Genomic DNA, 27,598 nt, shown 5'->3' with positions numbered 1-27,598 from the left:
GCTACAAAGTGAGCTCAAAGCCAGCCTGAACTTCATAGCGACACCCCGTCTCAAAAAAGGCAAAAAAAAAAAAAAAAAAGTGTCTCCAGGACAAAAAGCCAAAGTTTAAAAATAAAATGTACACTGGTTGATTATGAAACACATCAGTCTTCAAAACTAACTGAAGCTCCTTCACAATGCTCTGCTTTTTTTCAATTTATCTAGCTAGCTTCTCAATATTGGAGCGCTGAAGGAAAAATGGTTCCAATTACTTTACTGATGCAAGACAATGCCAGCAGCGCGACTCTGTCGCACGCGGGCACCTCCGGCCCGCGCCGGGTGGCTCTCCGCGGTTGCGGGAAGCGCGTCACGCGCGCCTCGGCCTCGGGCACCTCTGCAGCGCGGCCAGACTACAACGCAAGGCTTCGCGGGGTGCCACGCTCCCTTCGGGACAACGCTAGGGACACGGGGAGAAGGCCACGGGAAATGCGCACTGCACGGCTGCGCCCCAAACATCTAGTCGCCGCGGACGGCGCCTTGCCTCCGGAGCCGACAGCTCAGCCTCGGGGGGTGGGGGTGGTGGCCACTCAGCGCTGGGATCCCGTGGGACCCCAGACTCAGCCCACGACTCCAGGTCTCGCCAACGCAATGCGCGTGCGCGACGCCGCAGACTCCCGAGCGCCCTCGCGCGGCGGCTGCTGTGAGCCTCGCGACCGGGCGTGCTGACATCACGGACGTCGGCGTCGGCCCCTCTCGGGTCGGGCGTTTTGGGAACGCCTAGGGCGAAGGGGAGCCGGTTGGGTCCTTGTTGGGCTTTGGGGAGGCGTCGCCGCTCTGCTGGTGTGCAGAGGCCTGCAAGAGCTGCCCGGGCTGCCCTCTTCTTGCGTTCTCTGCGCCGGTGCTGTGGTGAGTGCAGCTCCCTCCGTGCCTGGGCCGGGGCTCGCAGACCAGCGGGGGTCGGTTTCCTTGAAGCCGTTTGCCGGGCGGGGGAACTCGGCCTTGGGGTTCGGCCGAGCCTCAGGGCTCTCCGCTTGCTACGCTCGTCCAGGGTTTGCTTTGGTTCGGAAACCATGATTCCAGGGTTGGCTTCCACAAGGGAGGGTTTTTTTTTTTTAACGACTTGTTTTGAAACCTAGTGCGGCCACCGCCCACTTTTCCAGCCTTTGGATTTTGACCAAAATACCAAGTTGGTTTTTTTTTTGTTGTTGTTGTTGTTTTTGTTTTTTGGCAACGCTTTGTATTTACTCTTCAGTGTTCCTTTTTAATATCTTGACAGTTGAATGGCGGCGAGATGACATATGTCAATGCGCTATTGTACTTCAGTAGTATATAAGAAAAATCCGGGAAATTATTGGTGAATCCCATAGTTTCTTTTGTTTTCCCTTCCAGTTTGTTTCCGTCCACCCCTTTCTTCAGCTAGTTTGTCTAAAAGGAACAGGATGGGTAGGATCTCTGCGGGTGAAAATGCGTAAAGATGCATGATGCCTAAGTAACGAAGGCATTCTTGAGACTGTATTGCCAGTGTTTTATGGACCGTTGTATTTTTATTTTCGAATTGCTTTCTGTGGTGGTTTTAGAATTGTGAGGGAATGAGAACCTTTAAAGGTTTACGTTAGTTGAGTATTTCCTTTTTACTAGTCAGATCTGGAGAGACTTGACTTTACAGAGTACCGTTCTCACCCAGTTACTGCTATGCTGTAGCCCTAGGGGTGCAGTCGAATTTTCAAATCAGAAAAGGGAGGAGACCAAGGAAATGTCTATCGGACTTTAAAGTTGTGTGTTAAAGACATGCATAGTTAGTGCTATTGGGAGTATATTATATGTCTTTATTTTAATGAGGAGCTTTTCCAGTTAGAGAGTTTTGGTGACAAGTTGCTGGAATTCAGAGATATTATCTGAAGGTTCTATCATTTTTGACTTTATTGAATAAATTGAGTCTGTAAATGTTATTTACCATGCCAGTTATAGTTTTCTAGAATAACTTGTTTTTTTTTTTTCAGATTACAGCTTTGAAGAGTCTGTCTCCCATTTTCTCCCCTGCGGAAATAAATCCCATCGTGGAGACCCTAAAACTTTCTAGAGGGATATAGTTTGACTATAATTTTGTTTCCAGAACTAAGCTTAGTAAATTACTGGTACATTATTGCATATGCAGTAGCTTTATTATATTTTGTTAGACTTTAGTGATAACAGGAAAATATGTCCTTTGATAAGTTGATCCTGAATTACGACATGACAAATATAATTGAATGGTCCTTAAATGAGTAGGTTATTTAATTTTTAAAATGCAGTTAAAGTGTGTGCTGTGGAAATTTTATGGTTTGCTAGTTAAGTTTATGGAGAAAATGCCTTAGTTGACCCGGTATAAACGATATGCACAAGTAAAAAAGACAATAGAATGATACTTTGGGAAGTGGAAACAAATGTAGATAATTTTAGACAAAGAAGATTTTATAGTTTGAAGTACTAAGCAAAATTCACTTGATATTACATAGATTCAGTAAAGCTTGTGAGTACTGACTCCCCCAGAAGTTACTAACTGAAGCTAAGCTAACTTAGTTAAGTAAATACTTTAATGATAAGCAATGTGGAATTAGACTTTAGATGGTATAAGCAATGACTCTGTTTGCTAGAATAAAATGAGATTAACTTGGATGTCATAATGTGCTTTTAAAGGGAAAAGAATCCTGCATTATAACCTTATTTTGTTGGTATAACCAGTAATTGGCCTTATATCCGGCCTTCATACCTTATAACCAAAAGCACATTAAAGGCATAAGTTAAGTATTCTGTTTATAGTTGCTTAAAATTCTAAGAATATAAAGTTTTTGAAAAATCAAAGTGTTTTAATACAGTTAGAAGTGTATACAATTTTTCAGGTCTTTAGTTATTATACCAAATTATGAGCAAATAGCAGTTAAGTTACCTAAAAGAGTTAATGTAATAATCCCAAAGACTACTAAGTAGTATCTTGGTAATTTAGGAGAGTCATCAAACCTGAGTGTACACTCAGATCTAAACCCAGTAAAGAAGTTGTAGTGAATTCTGCATAAGTAGGACTCTGTTATTTGATCCCTTTTTGTGGTAAAAATCTAAAGAGAAATTTTATGTGAAAGTTTTAGCCGTAAGAAGTACTGTCACCCACTCATGCATAAAACTACCTCCCAAAGATTTGTTCAAAGTCCCACATATAGAAAAATTGAAAATATAATGGAAGAGAGCACAGTCTTGCCAAATCGGACGAATGACAACAAACAAAAAATGAAGTACGACTTCTCATGTGAACTGTACCGCATGTCCACATACTCAGCTTTTCCCAGCGGTGTCCCCGTCTCAGAGAGGAGTCTTGCTCGTGCTGGTTTCTATTACACCGGTGTGAAAGACAAGGTCAAATGCTTCTGTTGTGGCCTGATGCTGGATAACTGGAAACAAGGAGACAATCCGATTGAAAAGCATAAACAGCTATATCCTAGCTGTAGCTTTATTCAGAATCTGATTTCAGCTAACCTTCAGTCTATCTCTAAGAATTACTCTGCAGTGAGAAACAGTTCTACACATTCAGTATCTCCTGCTTTGGAACATTGTGGTTCATTCAGTGGTTTTTGTTCCAGCCTTTCACCAGACCCTCTTAACTCCAGAGCAATTGAAGACTTCTCTCCAACGAGGACTAACTCCTACAGTTATGCCATGAGTACTGAAGAAGCCAGATTTCTTACTTACAAAATGTGGCCATTAACCTTTTTGTCACCACTAGACTTGGCAAGAGCTGGCTTTTATTATATAGGACCTGGAGATAGAGTGGCCTGCTTTGCATGCGGTGGAAAACTAAGTAACTGGGAGCCAAAGGATGATGCCATGTCAGAACACCGGAGACATTTCCCCACCTGCCCATTTCTGGAAAATTCTCTGGAAACACTGAGGTTTAGTATTTCAAATCTAAGCATGCAGACACATGCAGCTAGAATGAGAACATTCGTGTATTGGCCATCTACGGTTCCAATTCAGCCTGAGCAGCTTGCAAGTGCCGGTTTTTATTATGTTGGTAAGAAACTAATAAACAGCTGTACATTTTATCTAGTTCATTCTGATTATTGGAACATGTGTTAGTTTTTTGTCTTTGTTTTCCCTTCAGGTCGCAATGATGATGTCAAATGCTTTTGCTGTGATGGTGGCTTGAGGTGTTGGGAATCTGGAGATGACCCTTGGGTAGAGCATGCCAAGTGGTTTCCAAGGTAATTGGTGTTTTGTTTTTCTGTTTGTTTGGGATTTTTTTGGTGCTGGGGATTGAACTCAGGGCCTTCCACATACTAGGCACATGCTCTGCCACTGAACTCTACTCTGATCCCATCCAAGGAAATTGTTCTGACAAAATATTACTGTTCAAAACTCTACACATAAGAGAAATATATATGCTCACATGATTAAGTCAGATTTTAAATTACGTGTAACAGCCTGTCATATCGTTGCTAAATTAGTCTTTCAAAAGACCAATTTTTCATTAAGATGTTCTGCAATCTTCTGCATACTTCTTTTGTAAGCCATGCAGTTGGTATATAATTTAAAATTCTTGTGGACACGTTTATGAGTAAGACCATTTCTTTCTTCACAGAGGACTTAAGGATTGCAAATATTGTAAAACAGAAAGGAAAGAACATAAATTGGAAAAAAGATAAAAGAAGAAAACAAGAAGGAATATAAACAAATCTGGGTGTAGTGGTGCAGGCCTTGTTGGCAAAGTATTTGGGAGACCGAGGCAGGCAGGTTGCTATGAGTTCAGGCCAGCCTAAACTGCATAGTGAGACTTTTATCTCAAACAGGACTAAACCAAACCAAACATATATATAAAACAGGTATAGAAATAAGGCAGATATAAAAATGCATAGAATAAAATCTTAGCTGACTCTGTTACCATTATACATTACCTTTTCTGTGTTTTATCTTGTGATAAGTAACTTATAGCCACAGTGCCTCTAGCAGTTTCTCTCTTTTCTGAAAAAAATTTTTTTTGCAGTTTTTATAGTGAAACCCAAATCCATTTTTGTACTAGGCTACACTCTACTAGTGAGCTACAGTCTAACCTATCTATCTGGTTTTTTGCTGCTGAGGATTGAATCCAGTAGTAGTCCACCACTGGGATGCAACCCCACCCTTTTGGAAAATTTTTGATACAGCATCTCCCTAAGACGCTTGAGCTGGTCTTAACCCTTTCTGAACTGGGCCAGTAATTCATGTCTGACTGCCAGGTGACTTGAACCACTGGTGGTACATGCATGACTGTCCCATTGAGCAGTTTTGTATTAGTTTTATTAATTAAAAAACTGATAAAAGTTGCTCCACTAGTGGTACAAGCCATTCTGGGATTGTCATGTTTGCTCCACTGGTAGCTCAGACCCGCAGGAATGTGTTAAACTTGAGATCCTCTCGCATCAGGCTTCTGAGCAGCTTGGGACTGCAGGCACGAGAAGTAAGTTAGAGGCAGTGTTGTTAGTGGAGTAGAATTACAAATTCTGTCTTTGTGATCAAGTAGCTAAGTGAATTTGAACTTCATTTGTAAAATGAAGAGGTAGGGTTAGGTATTTTCATTTCATTGATAAAATATATATAACATGAAACTTACCATTTTGTGTGTATATTTCTGTAGTAAAGTGTATATTCATACTGTTCTGCAGTCATCACCACTGTCATCTACAGAACCTTTTTATCAAACTGAAACTGTAACCATTACACGCTAACTCTCCATTACCCCTCCAGAGAGTCACTGTTCTACTTTCTGTCTTAGGAGTTTAACTGCTTCAGAGAACACAGACAAGTGGAATTATACAATATGGTATTTCGATGTGTGAATATCACCAAAGATTCCTCAGAATCTTTGGAATCTTTTCATGAAATTAAAAAATCCTTTTGTCGCTTTTGTCTGATTTATGATGAGAAATAAATTTGAAGTAACATTTTATTGTTGATTAATACATTTTAAAATTATATCACTAATGTGCATAATATTTAAAGCAATTTGGATTTTTTTTACTTTGAAAAGTAATGTACATTTAGAATTAATTATATAAGAAAAAGCATGTTGTTAGAATTTCAGATGACTTAATTATGTTTGGCCTACGGAAATTTTTCTTTTTTGAGATGAGATCTCTGTGTTTCCCAGAATGATCTTGAGTTTGTGCGTCTAAGTAACCCTCAGCTCCCCAAGTAGCTGGGACTACAGGTCTATTGTGTGCCACAGTGCCTGGGTTTATGTGTATAATTTGAAATTTTCTTGGTGTTGTAAAGACAAAAATCGCTTCCAAATTCTGATATATGGATTGCTATATTTTGTGGTTTATAAAACAGAATTCTTATTTTTGTAGTTTATATTTTGTTTTAAATAGTTCTAAAGATTTAGGAGTGCTTTTAGGAGTGTCTTCTCTGAAGACAATAAGATTTCAGTTGTAAATAATCTCTAATTTCAGTAAATAAAAAAATGTATAGTCATTATCCCTATTTTAGCACAATTTATTCATTTATTAAATATTTGGGTGCCTACTTGTTAATACTGTTTTAGGTGCTGGGGATACAGCAGTGCACAAGATAGAAATCTGTCTTCTTGAGATTTATTGGAGCAGAGGAATAGATGGAGCAACTAGAATTTGTTATACCTCACATCTTTAATGATTATGAATATAAATCTGTCAAAAGTAAAAGAAAACAATATTAAAATCAGACATGCAGAGATTAAATGTAGCTTTGTCATTTGAGTGATCATCTTGAGCATGTATATCTTTATATGTACATGTTCTATATATATTTACTATATTTAATTCGAACCTCTTAAAATACTGTTTTAAAGGGAAAGGAAAAGTTAGACATGTTGATTTGTAATTTACATTTCAGTTAATGAGATTTTCTTTTCTTTCTTTGGAGTTCTGTACCGACAGTCTGCAACTATTAAGCTAATGCTGTACCACTAGTCACATACCCAGCCCCTTCCCCACTTTTTAACTTATATTTTGAAACAGGGTCTCTAAATTGCCAAGAACTCCTTGAACTTGCTAGCCTCAGCCCTTCATCTAGTTGGGATTACAGATGTGTGCCATTGTGCCTAGCACTTGGAGGATTTTTGTGTTCTTTTGTATTGAGACAAGGTCTTACTGTGTAGTTCAGGCTGACATGAACCCATGATCTTCCTCCCTCAATTTGCTGAGTGCTGGAATTATATGAGTTTTAATGCATAGTGTCATGTGACCACTATTAAGATACAGAACAATTCCATCACCTCAGAAAGTTCTCTCATGCTCCTCTATAGCCATTCTTTCCTCTCATCCTAGCTTCTAGAAACCACTAATCTAGTTTCTGTTCCTGCAGTTTTGCCATTTCTAGAAGGTCATATAAATCAAATAATGTTATACAAAATGGGATAAATCATATAATTGGTAGCTGGAGTTCAGTATCTTCACTTTGCTCACATACAGCATTTGAGATACACCATGTTAATGCTGTAAGTAATTTTACTTTCTTTTGCTGAATTGTATCTAATAGAAGGTTATAACACAGTTTGTTCATTTACTTCTTGAAGGACTTTTGAGTTGTTTCCAATTTGGAGCAATTACGAAGCAACTTTAGACATACATAAACATTATGTGAACATGTTTTTATTTCAACTAGGGACGGAATTGTTTGGTTATATGACATACGTTGCTTTTAAACATTATAAGAAATTGCCAAATTGTTTTCTGAAGTGGCTGTACCATTTTAAATTCCCATTGGCAGTGTGTGAAACTTCTGGATGTTATACATCCTTACCAACATTTGGCATTGCCAGTCTTTTATTTTACTCATTCTTATGGGTAGATAGTGGCTTCTCTTTGTGGTTTTAATATTTGCAAAAGAACAGTGATTTTGAGCATGTTATGTGCTTATTTGCCACTTGTACATCTTCCTTGCCTTTTGTACACATTATGCACTTATTTGCCATGTTTGTTCAAATGTTTGCCCATGAAAAAAATTTAAATTAAAATTTAACCTAGAAATCTAAAGTTAATGCAGTTATAAAATAATTAAGTTTTGAGAATTGATGTATTCAGGATATAAATCCTTTATCATGTGCTTTACTTGTGTTTTCAGCTTTATTGAGCTATAGTTAATGAATTACAGTTGTTTTGTTTTGTTTTTGATGGTATTGAAAATCAAACTTGACATCTTATTCTTGCTGAGCAGGCCCTTTGCCGCTGAGCTACGTCCCCAGCCCTGTAGTACATTATAAAGAATACATGTCATGGTTTGACATTTGCACGCACTGTAGATACGCACACCCATTACTTCACGCAGTAATCTTCTGTGAGACAACTTAAGTTCTCTCTCTCTCAGCCGATTTCAAGTATATAGTATTAAATATAATCACCATGCTGTACATTCTGGTCTTCATAACTTATCTTAGAACTAAAGATTTCTATTTTCTGTCTACCTGTTTCTCACAACCACTGATATTTCTATGAATTTGACCTTTTTTTTTTTAAGATTGTGTATGTGATACTACACAATATATATTTTTGGTTTATTTCACTTAGCATAATGCTAAGTCAGTCATTTATGTTGTTGAAAATGGCAAGATCTTTTTATGACTAAATAATATTCCATTGTAGTATATATGCAACCCCATTTTCTATGTCTGTTTATTAGTGAGCATAGAAACTATTTTCATTTTTGACTATTGTGAATAGCACTGCAGTGAACATGGGACTAGAGATCTCTTCAATATACTGATTTCATTTTCTTAAGGTATTTTCTGAGAAGTGGTATTAAATAATATGGTAGTTCTATTTTTAATTTTTTGAGAAACTTCTATATTTTTCATACAGGCTGTATTAATTTACTTTCCAGTCACAATAGGTTCTTTTCCTTTTATAATGTAACTGACATACTGGCTGTCTTAGTTACTTTTTACTCATTGCTGAGACAAAATACCTGAAGCCCAAGTTGGGAAAGAAAAGGTTTATTTCTTACAGTTTTTGGAGATTTCAGTCCACACTCAGTTGGCTCCAAGGCAGGCGGGCATGGCTGGGCCGCAGTTCATGACTGCTGCAAACAGCAAACAGGAACCAACAAAAAGCAAGACACACCTTCTTCCTGCCATTACATCACATCCTGGCTCCACCCCTATGTGGGTGGAGCACTGACATCATCAATCCAAGCACTAGACAATGAACCAATCACAAATGCACAATGCAAACTCATGAGGCCTGGGGGACACAGACATAAACCATGACATTCCACCCCTGGCCCCCAGGACTCATATACCTCCTTTATACAAAGGACATTTAGTCAACCTTCAAGAGTTGACAAAGTCCTGACAATTTCAGCATTGCTAAAAAGTTCAAGTCCCAAGTCTCCTTCAAGATCTATGGTAAACTCTTAACTGTAACCCCCTGTACAAATGAAAAGGTTAAACATTTCTGAAATGCAAAGGCACAAGATAAACATTACCATTCCAAAAGTTACAAACGGGGATATAAAGCATTGGAAACAAAGCAAGTCCAACATCCAGCAGGAGGAGCATTAAGTCTTAAAGAGTTTCATGCTCAGCATCTGAAGCAATCTGGTTGCAAGCTCCAAAAGACTTGGGTGATTCCACCCCCATGGCACTTCCCGGGATTTCAGCTCCCGCAGTTTTTCTCTTAAATCTCTCTGCTTGCTTTTTGCAGCTTTCCTTGGATCATCCACGTTCCTGGCTTTTCCAAACTTCTGGGGTCTTCTCCACTGCACCTTTGGCTCAGCTTTACATCTTCACAAATTGCCCTCTCAAGGGCACACTGCTTGGCCTCCCAGACCCTTTGCTATCGAGATGGAAGCCGTCTTACCCTCAGAATTTGTGCATTTTCCTTGCACCTAAAATCAGCACCTTGTGGATGCCGCCAAGGTTTGCTGCTAGCCGGAGCAGCAGCCAGGCTTTTCTCTCTCTTGGCCGTAGGGTAGGGGTCAGTTGCATGGATCGCAGGGCTCTGTTTACCTGATTGCAAGGAAAAGCTTTTCTGTTGCCGCCATTCTGGAACCTGGTCTCTGCAGCTTTCTCCTCTGAGCAAATTCTTTTACCTTTGCAGTGAGGCTGCAAAGGGTGGGACCCCCTTCCTTGGATGCCCTGGGGCTATCTTTCTTGTCTCTCTCTCTGTTTCTCCTCAGCAATCAAACTCTCAACTCTGTCTTTACAATCCACAGCCTTCCTGGCATTTTCCTTCTGGCCAAACTCACAGTACTGGAAATTATCGTGCTGGGCTCTTTGCTCTTGATTTGCAACATAAAGCTGGCTAAAAGCCCCCAACAATAGCCATGCCACAGACTCAACATTGGATTGCTTTTTAATTTCCTTTTCAAGATTAATCATTGCCTTTTGTCTCAGTGTCAGGCAAAGTCTCTGGGCATGAGCAAAATGCAGACAAACTGTCTGCCAGCCCATAACACACATCATGGGGAGTCCAACAACCAATGCAGTTCTTCCCAGCAGAAACCTCCCAAGCCTGGTCTTTACCATCAGGCTTTCTATCAGCCTTCTTTCTCCTGAGCTCTGACCAGTATCTCCTCTACAGAACAGCCTAAGTTGCTCCAGTTCTGTGCATCCAGGCGACATGTCCAAACCTTTCCAAACTCTGCCCACAAGTCATTTGCAAAGCCTCTCGAGAAACATGGTCAGGTATAGTCACAGCAAACCCCCACTCCTCAGTACCAAATTCTGTCTTAGTTACTTTTTACTCATTGCTGAGACAAAATGCCTGAAGCCCAAGTTGGGAAAGAAAAGGTTTGTTTCTTACAGTTTTTGGAGGTTTCAGTCCACACTCAGTTGGCTCCAAGGCAGGTGGGTATGGTGGGGCCACAGTTCATGGCAACTGCAAACAGTAAGCAGGAACCAGCAAAGAGCAAGACACATCTTCTTCCTGCCATTACATTACATACTGGCTCCACCCCTATGTGGGTGTAGCACTGACATCAATCCAAGCACTAGACAATGAACCAATCCCAAATGCACAATGCAAACTCATGAGGGGGACACAGACATAAACCATGACACTGGCCATCCTAATACGTGTGAGATAATAAGTTATTGGGATTTTAATTTGAATTTCCCTCATGATTAATGACAGTACCTTTTTCATATGTTATTTAACTTTGGAAAACGTAACATCTGTTTAGGTCTTATTTGTTTTTTTTGTGTGTTTAATTTTATTTTTTGAGACAAAGTTTCATGTAGTCCAGGCTGGTCCTGAACTCATATGTATCCTATGCTGGCCTTGAACTCACAGTAATCTTTCAACCTCAGCCTCCCAAGTACTGGAATTACAGGCATGTGCTGTCGTGCCCAGCTTTTTGCCCAGTTGTAAATCTGACACTTTTTTTTTTTTTGCTCTTGAGATGTATTTGCTATCAAGTTTGCTACTGAGTAGTGTGAATTCCTTACATGTTTTTGACATTAACCACTTGTCAGATACCTAGTTAGCAAATATTCTTCCCCCCAAGTACTGGGAATTGAACCTAGGCCCTTCACCTTGGGCTACTACATCTATAGCCTTTTATTTTTTGAGACAGTCTTGTTAAGTCACAAAGTTGCCTGGACTGGACTCTTAACTTGTGATCCTTCTGCCTCAGCCTTCCAGAGTGCTTTGATTACAGGCTTGTGGCACTGAGCCTGTCTTCAGGTTAATTTTTTGAAAGTGATATCTGATAGGAAACCAGTTTCTTTCTTTTTTTTTTTTTTTTTTTTGCCTGCAATACACAGTTTCCTTAGTACCATTTATTGAAGAGACCACCCCTTCTATATTTTGTGTTCTTGTCAAAGATTAGTTGACATATATAGTTGACTTTGGGTTTATTTCTGTGCTCTCTGCTCTGTGTATCTGTTTTAATACTGGCCCCATGGTGTTATGATTGCTATAATTCTGTGATATAGTTTGAAATCAGTAAATGTTAGTCCTCAAATTTTCTCATTTCTCAAGACTACTTTGACCACATCCTACCTTTGTAGTTTCATACAAATTTAAGGCTTTTTTCTATTTCAGTGAAAAGTGATACTGGAATAGGGGTTGCATTGAATTTATAGATTGCTTTTGGTAGTATGAATGTTGTAAACATTCTTTTAGTTCATTAACATGGGATATCTTCCCATTATTTGTGTCTTTTCTATCAGTGTCTCTCATTTTTCAGGTTTGTCACCTCATTGCTTAAATTTATGCATGAATGGGGCTGGGGATTTAGCTTAGCGGCCTAAGCGCCTGCCTTACAAGCAGGCAGTCATGAGTTCGATCCCTGGTACCAATAAAAAAGAAAAAGACAAAAAAAAATTTATGCATGAATACTTTATTTTTGATGCTGTTATAACTGGGATTGCTTTCTTGATTTCTCTTTGAAATATTTTGCTGCCAACTTACATGTTAACTGTGTGTTTTGTAACTTTACTGAATTCATTTATTCTAACAGGTTTTTTATTTTTTTGTGAAATCTTAAGGTTTTGCTGTATATAAGATCAGGTTTTCTGCAGATAATTTCATTTTTGATCTAATTTGGACGCCTTTTTTGGTTCTGTTTTGGATTTTGCCTGATTATTCTTACTAGAACTTCTAATGCTGTGTTGAATAGAAGTGGTAAGAGTAAGCACACTTGTTCATTTTAAAGAAAAAGTTTTCAAGCTTTCACCATTGTTTATTGTATTAGCTGTCAGCTTGTTATATATGACCTTTTTGTTGCGGTACATTTCTTCTGTAGCTGATCTGTGGAGCATATCATGAAAGGGTGTTGAATTTTGTCACATTTTTTCAACATCTAATGAGATGATCGTGTGATTTTTATTTTTTGTTCTGTAGGTGTGATGTGTCACATTTATTGATTTGTGTATGTTAAAACATCATTGCATCATAGATATAAAAGTTATATGATGATATGTGATTGAAAAATACATTGTTTTATTTTTTAAAGAATTTACTACAACAAAAGACATTATCATTAAGCCCCTCAAAATACTCCCTTTCACTGCAGTCACACTTATTCCGTCATTCTCAGCATTTTCTGAAGCAGTGTCTTCTTTCATGGGAGTTTTTAATTGTGCTGTTGGCTGCCTCTATGCCTTGAATCAGTCCAAAGTGTTTACCTTTCATGATAATTTTGGCTTTGGGTTAGAACTGGTAGTTTCATGGTGCCAGATCCAGTGTATAGAGTAGATGAGGAGCACTGTGTTTTACAGCCTGTCTTCCCTTTTTTTTTTTTTTTTTTTTTTACCAGTACTGGGGATCGAACTCACAACCGCCTGCTTGCAAGGCAGGTGCTTATGCCGCTGAGCTAAATTCCCAGTCCCCCAGCCTGTCTTTCAGTACCCGTGAAGACATGAAAGAGGATTTAAAAAATGCTTCAGAGAGCAGCAAGAACACTAATTGACAGAGGGGTAGTTGTTGGGGGATTAATGGCAGTGTGTGTTTCCTATTTTTTTTAAATTTTAAATATTCATATATTTTGGGTTTTTTTTTTTTTTTTTTTTTTTGTCTTTTTCATTTTTATCGGTACCAAGGATCGAACTCACGACCGCCTGCTTGCAAGGCAGGAGCTTATGCCGCTGAGCTAAATCCCCAGCCCCAATGTTCATATATTTTGATCATACTACATATAATCATTTTAATGAGCTAATGAATTTGGTTTACTGGTATTTTATTAAGGATTCTTTTGGTAGTGATTTAATCTAGGGCCTAAGCAGTGAAGTAGCTATGTCCTTGCCTATTTATTTGTTTGTTTATTTACTTATTTATTTTTTGAGACCAGATCTCCTGTGTATTGTAGGTGGCCCCTGAATTTGCTTATGTAGCTCAGACTGGCCTGGAACTCACAGTGATCCTCCTGCAACTTACAGTGATCCTCCTGCCTCAGCCTCCCACTTGCAAGGATTATAGGTGTGTGCCAGCATGCCCAGCTAGCCCTTTTTAATTCTGAGACAGGATTCCACTAAGTTCCCCAGACTGGCCTTGAATTTGGGATCCATGAGCCTCGGCCTCCCAGAATGCTGGAATTACAGGAATAAGCCACCATACCTAGCTTATTAAGGATCCTTATATCTTTGTTCATTTGGGGATGTTGCCCTGTCATTTTCTTTTCTTTTTTTAATTTTCTTTTCTTAGATTATTTTTGTGTGATTTTGGCATTATGGTAATGCCAGCTTTATAAAGTGGCATTAAAAGTGATGTATAAAATATTGCCCCCTTCTTCATTTTTTTTTTCAGCGTTTGAGAAGACCAGGCATTAATTCTTCTTTAAAACTTGGTTATGATTATGCCGTTAAGCTATATATTCTTGGGCTTTTTTTTTTTTTTTTTTATGAGGTTTTTGTTTTTGTTTTTTGGAACTGGGAATTGAATTCAGGACCCCACACTTCCCAGGCAGACACGATACCACTGAGCTATACACTCAGCCCCTTTTTTATGAAATTTTTGATTATTGATTTAATCAGCTTACTAGTTATAGATCTGTTCCCATGTCATACTCACGATGTTAATTATGAAAGATATATTTCTAGACATGTATCCATTTTTTCTAGATATCCAATTTGCTATATAACAGTTTATAGTAGTCCCTTAGGAGTTTTTGTATTTCTGTATTAGCTGTAATGTTTTCACTTTCGTTTCTGATTGTTTTGAGTCTTCCATCTGTCCTTTGTTTGAGGTATGGTATTGAAATCTCTTACTATTATTTTAATGATTTCTAACCTCTGTTGAATGTCTCAATTTCTTAAAGTATTATTTTTTAAATTTCATTGTGTTGTCTATGTTTTTTGGAAACTCACTGGGCTTTCTTAAAACAATTATGAATTCCTGGTTTTCTTTTGTGTTGGTTCCTGCAAAATTGTCGTGTTTCTTTGGTAGTGTCATGTTTTCTTGTTTGTTTGTTTGTTTTCTATGTCCTTACATTGATATCTATGCATTTAATGGAGCAGTTATTCTTGCAGACTTTTGGATCTGTTTCTGTTGGGAAAGACCCTTATCTGTATGTGACTGTGAAGATCCTGGATTGCAGGGTGTGATGGTTCTGGCACTAAAGGAGGACCAGTAGCAGTTTGTGCAGCCCTGTTAGCTGAAATCATTGTCAGCGAGAACCACAGGGATCTGAGGCAGCAGCTATTGGTCTCTCTCTCTTAGGGAATACGGCTTATGGAGTCCATCCTGGCACCTCTTCTGGCTTGTGGGCAGTCTGGACAGTGTTTGTGGTAGTAGCATAGTGTCTGAGGTATGGATTTCTATAGAGCAGTCACAGAGCCAGGGTCCAGAATGTGAGTGTGTGCAGAGAGGCAGTTTCTCTGATGTCCAAGGTAATGGCTAACCTGTAGCAGTGGTAACGTCTGCTGCCTGAGGCACCTAAGTACCTAGTGAGCAGTCTCAGAGTTCTGCTCGGATGTCTGGAGCAGGGATCTGACATGTCAGTGCACGTGCAGCCTGTCAAAGCACATATCGGGGCATAACGAGTTTCACCTGGATGTGCAGCCCTGCCCCTTTTTGGGTGGAGAGATGTAACAGTCTTCCTCTCCAGGGAGTCTGCAGCAGCAGCACTTGCTCCTTATGGTGACTGAAGGCATCACTGTCTTCTGCAGACTAAGGTTGCCGAGTTCAACACCAGTGAGAACCATGAGGTCCTTCACTTTGAAGCCTACAGGATATCTGTGGTTGTCTCAGGCTGTTTGAGTTCTTCAGTGGCAACGGCTGCTGGGGTCTTCTCCAGAGTAGGCCACCAGGGATGATAATGCTCCAACACAGGGTTGATACAGACAGCTCCTGCCCTTCTTTATTTCTAGCCGTCTCCAGGTGTCTGCTAAGCTCCTCTCTGCAGTGATCCTTTCTTTGTATTTATTTGTTCCATTTTTTTCTTCATTGTATTGTTGTAGGTTAATTGGACCCTCTTAGAGCTTTGTTCATAGATAGTGTCTTGGTTTTTGTGGTAGGAAGAAGGATAGCATCTATTATTCTGTCATCTTGACTATGTCATTCTTGTAAACTTTTAGTCTGTGGCTTATCATTTCATTTCTTCAATAAGGTCCTTTAAAGAGACTGTATTTTAAATTTTGATGATGTTTTATCATCCATGTATTATGTTTTGGCTTACCTACAATTTTTTCTCTTTTTCTTTCTTCTCTCCCTCCCCTACCCTCTCTACTTTCCCCTCTACCCTTCCCCCTTCTTCCCTCTTCTTCCTTTGTGCTGGGGATTGAACCCATGCTCAAGAAATTTACCCATGGGACACCAAGATTGAAGAAACAAGTAAGGTTTAGTAACACAGCAGTGGTCTGTCAGCTTAGGCTATTGAAATTGCTGCCTACTGGGGCTGGGGATTTAGCTCAGCGACATAAGCACCTGCCTTGCAAGCAGGTGGTTGTGAGTTCAATCCCCGGTACCAAAAAAAAAAAAAAAAAAAGAAATTGCTGCCTACTGACTGGCTGGCAACAATTCCTTTGTTCTCTTTTCTTATAGACCCCAGTATAACTTTATAAGGTCAGAAGGGTACCGTGGATATTACCTTTTTACAGCACTACCATTGCTTTGGAATGTGAAAAGACCATATACTTGCTTAATTGACACACAGAATGTAGGTACTGGGCAGTTTGGTCACCTTGAGAAAAAAACCTGTTTTTTTCTCCTTTTTGTAGTTTTTATGGCCAATTAAGGGAGAGAGGAAGGCTTTTTGGGGATTTGGCCAAAGTTTACTCTCTGTTTGAGGTCTAACTAAGCATCTAACTAAGCATCTAAAACTATAATCTGTAGGCCATAAAATAAGTGAAATTTTCAAGACTAGGGTGTGGGGGGTTCCGAAGAGAGAAAAGGGCAAAGTAAAAGAATGCGAGTACTGGTGGGCTTTGAACGCCCTGTTGCTGTAGCTAAGCAAGTCCTCATGTCTGCTTTTTCTCTCGTTTTTTTCTTGAAATTTTAGTTTAGTTTAATGTTACATACTGAACGAGCGTAGGCCATGGTTTATGTTTTTGTTTTCACCTTTATTGCATATACATATCCATTTGTCTAGCACCATTTATTGAGAAAAATAGGCAGAATGGCAGTAAAGATTACATGACCTTTCTAAAAACACCTTTGAGAACCTTGTTAGTTTCAAGACACATCCTTGGGGAATATTGTCACAGTATGTACAGATGAAAATATTTGATTTTGCATTTTGTGGAATGATTGAGGTGGATTTTGTTTAAATAGAAGCATGAACACTGGAAAAAGATTAGCAGGGTAAGATATTAGGGATATTGAATTAATAATTTCTGAAATAGGGACTGGGAATTTAGCTCAGTGGCATAAGCGCCTGGCTTGCAAGCAGGCAGTCATGAGTTCGACCCCCCGTACAAATAAAAAGGAAAAAGACAAAAAAAAAAAAAAGAGTTAAAAAATAAAAAAGTAATTTCTGAAATAGTTAAACCTGGAAAGTAAATTGTCTCTAACAGTTTTTCAAATGTCAACTTGTGCCCTTTTTTAGGTCCAGACCTTTTCTTTTTTGGTTGGCTATGTTAATGGAATGATAATATTGGAATTATCAAAAACACAATAAAAATGTATAAGGATCTTTTTTGTTAAATATATGTATCTATCAGATTGTGATGTAAAATTTGTTTTTGTTTTGGATTACAGTCAAGGTTTGAAAGCTGCTTAACCTAAAATTACACTTTTCATAGGAAACAGTTTTAAAAATATTTTTCCTCTTATGTTTTAGGTGTGAGTTCTTGATACGCATGAAAGGGCAGGAATTTGTTGATGAGATTCAAGCTAGATATCCTCATCTTCTTGAACAAGTAAATAACATTTTTAAAATTAATAATTTTGAATTCTATATAATAAATTCAGAAATGCTGCCAGAAATGATATTTGCATCTTCTTTTCTTCTTTCTGCTGTGGTTTGAACTCAGGGCCTTTATATGCTAGGCAAGATTTCTACCACTGAGCTGTACTCCAGCCTTATTTTCTTATTAACTCTAGTTACATATTTTGTATTCATATTAGTGATACCTCTAACATTTACTTTAGTCACCAACTTATTTCTTCAGGGCTTCTTAAAAAAGATTATTTTTTGTTTCAAATTTGTGAACCTGCCATTTACCCTGCCATTGTGAAGGGATTAAAGAAGGAGCTTTAGTGTCTCTTCTGTCATTTCCAGAATATAAACAAAAATAATTGTTAGAAGTTGAGATCTTTTGAGATAACTCAGTTGAAATCTTACTTTCTAAATGGATTGAAGAACCATTAGTATGCCTTCCTACTCTTCTGAATCAGGAGAAATAGATGAAATTTAAGGAAAGCTGTATGGTAATTATGGTAAAACAAAGCAATGTAAAATGTGCATGTTTACTTAAAGCAAATTTATCTGAATGTTACTGTTCATATCATTCAAGGTTTTTGACTTTTACCTATTTTCTTCTGTTTCATAGCTATTGTCAACTTCAGACACTCCTGGAGAAGAAAATACCGATCCACCAAGTATGTGTGACAGTATTTCAAATACAGAATGAGTATTTTTATAAGAATATTCAGACTGAAATTACTGAAAAGGGAGTATTTTTGAAGTTACAAGAGAAAATATTGAGCAGCTAACTAATAAAATATTAGGTATCATCTAAGAATCATGGCAGTTCAAAGGGCCCAGTTTTCTTTGTATTCACAGTGCTGACATTCCAACTGGGCAGACAACAATGAAATGACAAGTGTAGACAAACCCTCTACAGAGGAAGTGGTGGCTGTGAGCTGGCACGGTTTGAAAAAGGCTCAGTTCACATGATTTAACAACAAGCTAGGTGTTAGGTGTTAAGATCCGATCTATAGTATTTCAGTGCAAGGGTGTCTTTGGAGTAGAATTTAATTTAAGCCACCTCCATGAGTAAATGTGCACTGTGTACATAGTAGTAATCCTTTGATGTGCTTGTCACATCTAGAAAGAGGGATATTGTCAGATTTGTAACTGAAATAGAGAAAAGTAACCAAAGGTAACCAAGATATGTGAGTCCTAAAGTCCTTTACCTGACTCAGGAGGATCAGGTAAAGAATCGATATTATTTGAAAGGATGGAGTACCTGGGTATGTGATAGCTTATCTCCTGTGTAATGGAGATGGGAAAGATTAAATAAGTAAAGGTACTAACTTCTTAATTAAAATTTGAAACTGCTGCTATGCAATGGGCTGCTTGCAATCCTACCATAGTTCCCTAATGAAATCAGTTTGCCATTTAATGCCTGTTACACATTTTCTCTATATGTTTCTGCTTTTTCCCACCTTAATCTTAGTTCATGTCCTAGCTTCACAAAGAAAATGAAAGAATCCCCCCAAAACTGTTTCATCTTCCACCAATAAAACCATCAGTCTACACTGTACATGTTTTCTTCGTTTCCAAAGCATGAACTGTCCTTGCTTTTAATCTAAGCCAGCCCTTCTGCTGCCCTCTGGGTTCTGTTCCCTGCCATGTACTTAGGATTGCTTTTCACCTGTTGTGATGAACAGCAAGAACTGCTGTATTAGCAGATCTGTTACCTGACTCGTTGACTTGTTAATTAGCATTTGATATAGTCAAGTGTTTTACCCTTAACACGGCCTGTTTACTTGACTTCCCTGATACATTCTCTCTTGTGTTTTTCCTATTTCTTTGGTTGATCTTAAATAGTTTTTTTGCTGACTGCTGCTCTTTGAGACTTCTAAATGGTGGAGTACCCTTCATGCTCAGACCAAATTTTTGTTTCCTAGTCACACATTGAAATGTTCAACTTCCTGCTCTTATCTTGAAGATAGTTTTTATCTGTTGTCTATAATAGATGTCTCAGTTAATGTGACCCAAACTAATATTCCTTCCCATCTTACATCCCCCTTTTGCTCCTTTCCCATATTGGTATTTGCTAAGGTTAAAGAGTTTACACCAAGGCCAGGTGTGGAGGTGCATGTTTGTAATCCCAGCATTTGGGAGGCTGAGAAGGAGGGTTGCTGTGAATTAGAGTAAAGTTAGTTCAAGGCCAGCCTAAACTGTGTAGTGAAATCCTGCTCTCAAAAAAAAAAAAAAAAATCACATCATACCCAATTCCTCCTTCTTTCAGTTTACATAACTGATTGTAAATCTTTCTCTTTCTTTGTAATATATCCTAAATCTGATTGCTTCTTTTCATTTCTACTAGTATCAGCCTAATCCTTTCAGTTATCCTTTTCTGCCATATCTTACTAGTTCCCTTAGTTTCATTTTACCTCATTAAAGTTCTTCTCCAGAATCACCTTTTGAAAACACATACCTATCAGTCTCCTGCTTAAAACCTTTTAGAATATTCTAGCAACTTAGAATAAAATGTAGTATAAAGTCTTTGCCATGGTCTCCATCAAATGAGCATTTTCCTCTCTAAGGTTCTGCCTTCTGTTTCTAGATTGTCAAACTTTTCCTGTGTTCTATGGCTTTTACACTTCTGTTCTCTTTGCCTGGATTTCTTTCAGATATTCCAATAGCTCACTCCTTATCATAGAAGTTCTGAAGTTTTTGCTTGCTTACGTGCTTGTGTTTTGAGGTGCTGGGGATTTTGGTGCTGCAAGGTTGCTCAGTATACATTTCCAACATTGTACATTTATATGTTTATTATAACACTTTTCCAGCAGGTGGCATCAAAGTCTCTCAGTAATACTGAATTTTACAGACGTGCCATGTGAAACTAGCATTGACCCTACCCATTTTGAGAAAATGCTTCCCTAATCACCCTACCTAAAAGGGCCTTTTGCCATATAGTTTCTTTTAATCCCTTTATACTGGGTTTTTGTTTTTGTTTTTCTAATTCAGTGTCAGTGTCTACCAAAAATCATATTTTGCTTACTACTGGTTTTGTGTTATTTATTTATTTGTGTGTGTGTGTGGGGGGGGGTGGGTGTGGGTGTGTGGGTGGTGGTTTTAAGATAGGGTCTTGCTATGTAGTTCAGGCTGGCCTTGAATTCTTTGTGTAACCCAGGCTAGCCTCAGACTTATGGCAGTCCTCCTGCCTCAGCCTCCCAAGAGCTGGGATTACAGGCATGAACCACCATATCTGGCTGGTTTTGTGGTTTTTTGCATATTTTTTTTTTCCAGGCTGCTCTCAAGCTTTTAATCCTCCTGCTTCAGCCTGCGGAGTGTTGGGATTATAGGCATGTGCCACTACACTTGGCCTGGCTTGTTTATTTTTTTAAGCATGTTTTGTTTACATCTTTAGACATATTTTTGGGTTAGCTAGTCTTTATTTTACTATACTTTCTATCCTTATTTTCTCTGTTTAAACTGTGTACCTGTCTGGAATCTGCTCATTCATTCCTCCTTTTTACAAATTTTTGGGTGCAGACGACTGAATGTAGGTCCTTGTGCTTGCTAAGCAGGCACTCTGCTAAGGTAAATCTTCAACCCTGTGGTCCTATTCATTCTTTAAATCCAGACTCTGTGTGTGGGAGTGAATATTTGTGCATGCATGTGTATTTATCTGTGTGTTTATGTGTCTGTCACTGCAGATAAAACTCAGGGCCAAGTCCAGTCTCTTAAAGCCACCTTTTCTATAAAGCCTTTGCAGTTTGCCTCACTTTCTTGGCTGCAGGGTAATTTTTCACTTAAGTTTTTGTAGCATATTGATATCTAATAATGAATATATGTCAGAATTATTTGTGGGAATTTTAAAAGAAGACAGATCCCTAATCCTTAATTCTAGAAAATTTTTCATTAAGTAGGTCTGGGAAGTGGTATTTTAAAAAAAAAAAGTCTTGTGTATTCTCACTTAATCATTATCAAGTTCAGGTTTTTATTAGAGTCCGAGGTGTTGATAAATGTAGCTCATGTCCTTACCCACCATATGAGAGTAAATGATGAGCATAAAGTTTGTGCCATGTTTTTCTCCATAGTTTTATATTTGAGGAATATTCGCAAATGTCTTTTCAAATAGTTGTGCATTTTGGACCTGGAGAAAGTTCTTCAGAAGATGCCGTCATGATGAACACCCCTGTGGTTAAAGCTGCTTTGGAAATGGGGTTTAGCAGAAGCCTGGTAAAGCAGACAGTTCAGAGTAAAATCCTAACCACTGGGGAGAATTACAAAACAGTTAATGATATTGTATCAGAACTTCTTAATGCTGAAGATGAAAGAAGAGAAGAGGAAAAGGAAAGACAAGCTGAAGAAATGGCGTCAGGTATTTGGAAGTTACTTATTTTTCAGTGCTCATAACACAGTCTCATATTGCAGGGTAGCGTTCTTGTCTCCTGTCCACTAAGACCCCCTCGGTAACAACCCCTCAGTCACTTGTAAACAATCTTGCCTGCCCCATCCAGCTCCCTCTAGTTGACTCTAGCATTTTTGCATGTTTATTTTTCTGTTAACATTCCCTGATACATGCTAATCAGAAAATTTTAGCATAGTCTATTTTCTTGAGCTGTGTTGCATTTCTTTTTTTTTTTTAAAGGAAAAAAATCCAAAACAGTATAAGGGTACAAGTAATACAGAATTACAAAAAAAAGGTAAGAAATCACTAGTTAATAGATTGCATATTGTCATCTTAGAAATAGTTGTTCAAGTTACAGGATTAAAGCATACAAAGTGGACATTCAAGCAGTGAGACTGCAAACAGTTATGTTCCGTGATCCAACAAAAACTCAGTAATATGGTCATCTATCTTAACACACCTAAACACACTTGCAGTTATATACTTTAGAGCACATTTTTTTTTCTTCTTTTTTTTTACAACAAAATTTATACATTTTGGGTTTTATTACTCCCATAGTTCTTATTACTTTTTTCTTTTTGGAAGAGAATAAAATCAAATATTACAAAGCAGTCAGTCAAAACAAAGGATAGACATAGAAAACAAAGGATAGACATAGAGCATTTCTTTTCATATGTAATATCTAAATAGTTTTGAAAAGCGAGATTTTAGAATTGGATACAGATCCTTATTTCTGCCTTTTATTTGTTCTTTTGTTTTGGTACCAGGGATCCAACTCATGACCTTGTACTTGCCAGGCAAGTGCTGTGCCTCTGAATCATATCCCCAGCCTTATTTCTGCTTTTTAAAGAAATTACCTCAAATCATACTCTTAATGTGGTATTTTGTTTAGTAATATTTTCTAGGTGATCCTTATACAGAAATAGAATGTGTAAGATGGGCATGGTAATCCTGTAAGACTTAGGCAAGGGAATTACAAATTTCAGTAATCCAAATAGAAAATAAAAAGGGCTTGTGATATAATTCCATGTGAAAGCCTTAGGTCCAGTTCACAGTACAAAAAGAAAAAAAAAGCAAAACAAAAACTTACAGTGAATTCCTAGGTCTTAGTGAGAAACCCCATGCCCAACCCAAGGATACTAGGGAACTAATTAAATTAAATTGCAGTCTCCCAAAACAAGTCTTTTGAGTAATCATTTATTCCTTCAATAAATACTTACTGAGTGCAAGCATCAGTGATAAATACTGTGCTAATTATGGTAATGCACTCAAGGAGCATATAGACTAGCTGAGAGGACTGGTACACAAAAGACAGGATAAAACAGCCAGCAAAGACTTGTAGGTTGTATATATAGTGTATTGGATACTGGGTTAAAAGATGGTTTCCTTTTTAATCTGTAAAATGTTTTTAAGACTAAACTATTTTTGTGGCTGCGGAGCACAAAGGTTTAAGAACTTAATTTCCAAGTTGAGACAAATGTTTTTATTTAAATTCTGACTTGCATTAACCTCTAGATTGGCAGTTTATTCAATTAGACCCCAGCCTTTTTAGTCTGTGAAATAGGGATAATAATAGTGCCAGTCCCATAGGGTTGCTTTAGGAATAAAATAAAATGTTGCAGGAAAGCTTTAACACAGTGCCTGATACATGAAAAATCTTTTTTTCTATTCAGTAGATTCGTTTTGGTTTTTTTTCATGTTAGAATTGAACCGATGGCTTCATTTATACCGAAGCACAAGGTCTGCCACTCACCACATCTCAGTCTCTCCATTAGATAGATTATTTGGGAAGAGGAAGTGGGGTGAAAGACTTAGTGAAATGGCCTATGAAAAGTGAAAAGATTAAGGATTTTTAAGCAGTAATGAAACCCAAGTAAGGTTACATAAAATCACTAGGGTAAATCTAGTCACCTTAGCTTTGTGACTTTCTCCTACTTTGTAGAGGTCAGAAAATAGTCTTGAATTGTGTGTATTGGGAACAGCCCAAGTAAGGAATAGGGAAAAGAGGTAAGCATGCTAAGGAGAGAGAGAGAACACCATTGAAACACCTGACTGACATCTAGATTAGACTGGGAGATAAACCGAGACAGTGCATGGCTCATCGAATCAGGAGAATGACATGGGAATGTTGGAAAGGTGAAGAACAAATTTGTTAGCAGTAAGGTAAATGGGTAGAAGGGTGTGTTGTGGTCAGAGAAGGGCATTTCATAGTTTCAAGATAAATAAAGCAGTTAGAAAAACACGACAAAGGAAGGAAACTAGACTTTACCATTTATTCATTAAACATGTGCATTGTAGAAATGTACTTTAAATTTTTTTTGGAAAGTCTGAAAATAGACAATTTTATAGTTGTTGGAGCACCAAAGGAATGAACTTTATTAAAAATACCTGAAGAATTCTTTTATATATTCCATAAATGTAGTAAAGTAACTATGGGCTTTTGTGTGATTTGAGGTCAAAAGGGAAAACTTTTGCTTTTAAATAAGGTCAAGCTTGATTGGCTGTAATGATATTTTAAACTTTGGTATAAATCTGTACATTCATAAAATGATGGCTAACTGTATGCCACGTGCTGTGCTAAATGCTGTGTGACTATGAGTCGAATTCCATCTCTCAGCTCTTGGAGGAAGGTACTGCTGTCTGTATCTGACAGTACACCTCTGAGCCTGTGGAGAGAGGTTGGGCCACGCGGCCAGTAAGTGGCTAATCACAAATGGGAGCCTGATTCAAGCACTGCGTCAGTGCAGTTCTGTGTAATACTGAAAAGAACACCTGGTTTCGTGGCTTAGTGTGTGTTCTTGGATAAGCCACAAATTCTATTCTGAGTCTTTTTCTCTCAATTTGAAAATGAGACACAGTAGTACCTGCCTTGTTTAATTATCAGGATATTTATATCAAACAAAAGAATTAAATGTAAGTGCTTATAAAAAAGTAAAGAAGGGGCTGGGGATTTAGCTCAGCAGCATAAACGCCTGCCTTGCAAGCAGGCAGTTGTGAGTTTGATCCCTGGTACCGATAAAAAAAGGAAAAAGACCAAAAAAAGTAAAGTGACAACGCAAATAGAAGTCAGTACTAAATCCATGCTGGGATACAGAGATGGGAAATAGTTACTATCTTAAAATTTTCTGCTTGTTTTTAGCAGAATAAAGGAAAAAGCAAGATTCTGGGATGTGTTAGGATATAGATTTAAGAATCATTGAAACATCTTGTATATACTATATAATATGTCTTGGTTTAATCTTTTGACAGTTTTCTAAATCACAGACTTTAAAGTGCAAACAAGTCACTTTCTTATTTTCCAAGCTCTGTTTAGTGACTGAATTGTTTGTAGGGTTGGTTGTTAATGACTATGTGAATGTAGTTGGAGTTTAAAATCTAATAGCTTTTTTCGTTTCTTTCTTTTAAAATGAAGATGACTTGTCATTAATTCGAAAGAATAGGATGGCTCTCTTTCAACGCTTGACAAGTGTCCTTCCTATCCTGGACAGTCTTTTAAAGGCCAATGTAATTAATAAACAGGAGCATGATGTTATTAAACAAAAAACACAGATACCTTTACAAGCAAGAGAACTGATTGACACCATTTTAGTTAAAGGAAATGTTGCTGCCACCATCTTCAAAAACTGCCTAAAAGAAATTGACTCTACATTATTTGAGAACTTATTTGGTGAGTTTGTTGGGGAAATTATTTTAGAAATCTCAAAACTATGTTCCTCCCTCTGCTTGACAAGCAGAATAAATCCAATTAGTAAACTACAATCTATACATTTCACTTGTTTCAAAAAAAGTGTGATATCCCTTTTTGTCCAAAATGTAATAGTTCTTGATAATATATAGATTGAATCAATACCGTTTAGTAGATAGTAGGTTAAAAAGTAGTTTTCTATTTGGTAAAGTGATTTTTTTATATGCTTTTTTTTCCCCTCAGTGGAAAAGAATATGAAGTATATTCCAACAGATGTTTCAGGTAAAGTAGAATTAAGACTTAAAATCAACATGACATATTAACTCTTATTTTTCTTAGGAAAATAAAGTGGAAACTGAATTTCACTAAAGTTGTTTCTGTTATTAGGTCTGTCACTGGAAGAGCAATTGAGGAGGTTGCAGGAAGAAAGAACTTGTAAAGTCTGTATGGACAAAGAAGTTTCTATTGTGTTCATTCCTTGTGGTCATCTGGTAGTATGCCAGGAATGTGCCCCTTCTCTAAGAAAGTGCCCTATTTGCAGGGGTATAATCAAGGGTACTGTTCGTACATTTCTCTCATAAAACAAAATAGGTTATATGTGGGTCTACACAGAAACCTCTTTAAACTATTGTTGCACATTTGAAATTATGTGAAACATAAGAGAAATTATTGGTTCTTGTTAATATTCATGTTCTATTCTGCTTGGTATTAATAACTTTATTTCAAAAAAGGTAGTATTACATATGTAGTCTTAATGTTTAGTTGCAGAAGATTTGTGTTTAATAAGCTGAATTAGTATGTATGGGTGAACATAGGAGTTAAATATGTGCTTGTTTGAATAATTCTAGGAGTTACTGTATTTGGTATTGTTAATGAAAGCTCTGAGTACTAAAAGTACAGTTTGAAAGTACAGTACTGGAAACCAGTAGCTCTGGAATTCATCAGAGTTACGGTGCCAATTTTTTTTTTTTTTTTGTGCTTTTTACTTGTAAAAATGTACTTACATTGTAGCCTGTCACTTTGATTTCCTCTAGTTTGTGAGAAATTTTAATAAAGTATGTTAAAAGGAATTGCATCATTAAAATGTTTTATATCCTGATTTTAAAAAGTTTTCATATATTTTTACTGTACTCAGTTGCTATGAAATAAAACAATTGTGATCTGGCCCACGGATCAATCCGTGGGGTGTACCTGGAGGGGGAACGGGGATTAAATAAAGACATGGGGGAGACAGAGAGAGACTGAGGCAAGTTGAGAGAGTCCAGTCAAGCCCCGTTTTATTCCGGAAGTGATTACATCTTTTATAGGCCAAGGATGGGCTGGTGGGACAGGAAGAGGCTATGGGGATGAATACAACAGGGTCATCGTCACATCCGGGTATGTGACATAAGCAGGAGAGGATTATGGTTAATGTAGGCAGACGCATTGTGCCCATAGGGGAGAGAGAGGCAGGGAGGCAGCAATGGGGCTGTCACGTGGCTTCCTACACAATTGAATTCCTGATGTGAAATATTTTTAAAAATAATACGATTTATATGAATTCCCAGTCTAGTTGCTTTATGTAATAGGTATTTTGAATAAAAATTGAATCAGTATCAAAATCTCTTAATAGTAAAACTAGATAAATCCACATTAGGACTTTTAACAGTGTGAAGGGTGTGACTTCTCTTATTTCTCTCTCAGTGATTTAGTGTGATTAGTGTGTAGGAATGCTATTGATTTTTGAGTATTGATTTTGTATCCAGCTACATTGCTGTATT

General features: G+C 37.7%; 1 protein-coding gene across 1 annotated transcript; it reads left to right on the top strand.

Annotated features, from left to right (window-relative positions):
* Positions 1-402: 402 nt before the first annotated feature.
* On the top strand, positions 403-26,908 carry Birc2 (baculoviral IAP repeat containing 2). The gene is made up of 9 exons (XM_003472759.5): positions 403-885; positions 1,980-4,021; positions 4,112-4,211; positions 17,683-17,761; positions 18,395-18,443; positions 21,881-22,123; positions 25,566-25,820; positions 26,082-26,120; positions 26,226-26,908. Exons 2-9 carry the CDS (start codon positions 3,127-3,129, stop codon positions 26,417-26,419), a joined length of 1,854 nt encoding a protein of 617 aa, XP_003472807.1. The 5' UTR covers positions 403-885; positions 1,980-3,126; the 3' UTR covers positions 26,420-26,908.
* Positions 26,909-27,598: the final 690 nt, after the last annotated feature.

The sequence above is a fragment of the Cavia porcellus genome, unplaced genomic scaffold (genome assembly GCF_034190915.1).
Source record: "Cavia porcellus strain 051 isolate PalLab524CR breed Dunkin Hartley unplaced genomic scaffold, mCavPor4.1 scaffold_9, whole genome shotgun sequence".
Lineage (NCBI taxonomy): Eukaryota > Metazoa > Chordata > Mammalia > Rodentia > Caviidae > Cavia > Cavia porcellus.
This window is presented reverse-complemented; position numbering and strand designations above follow the sequence as displayed.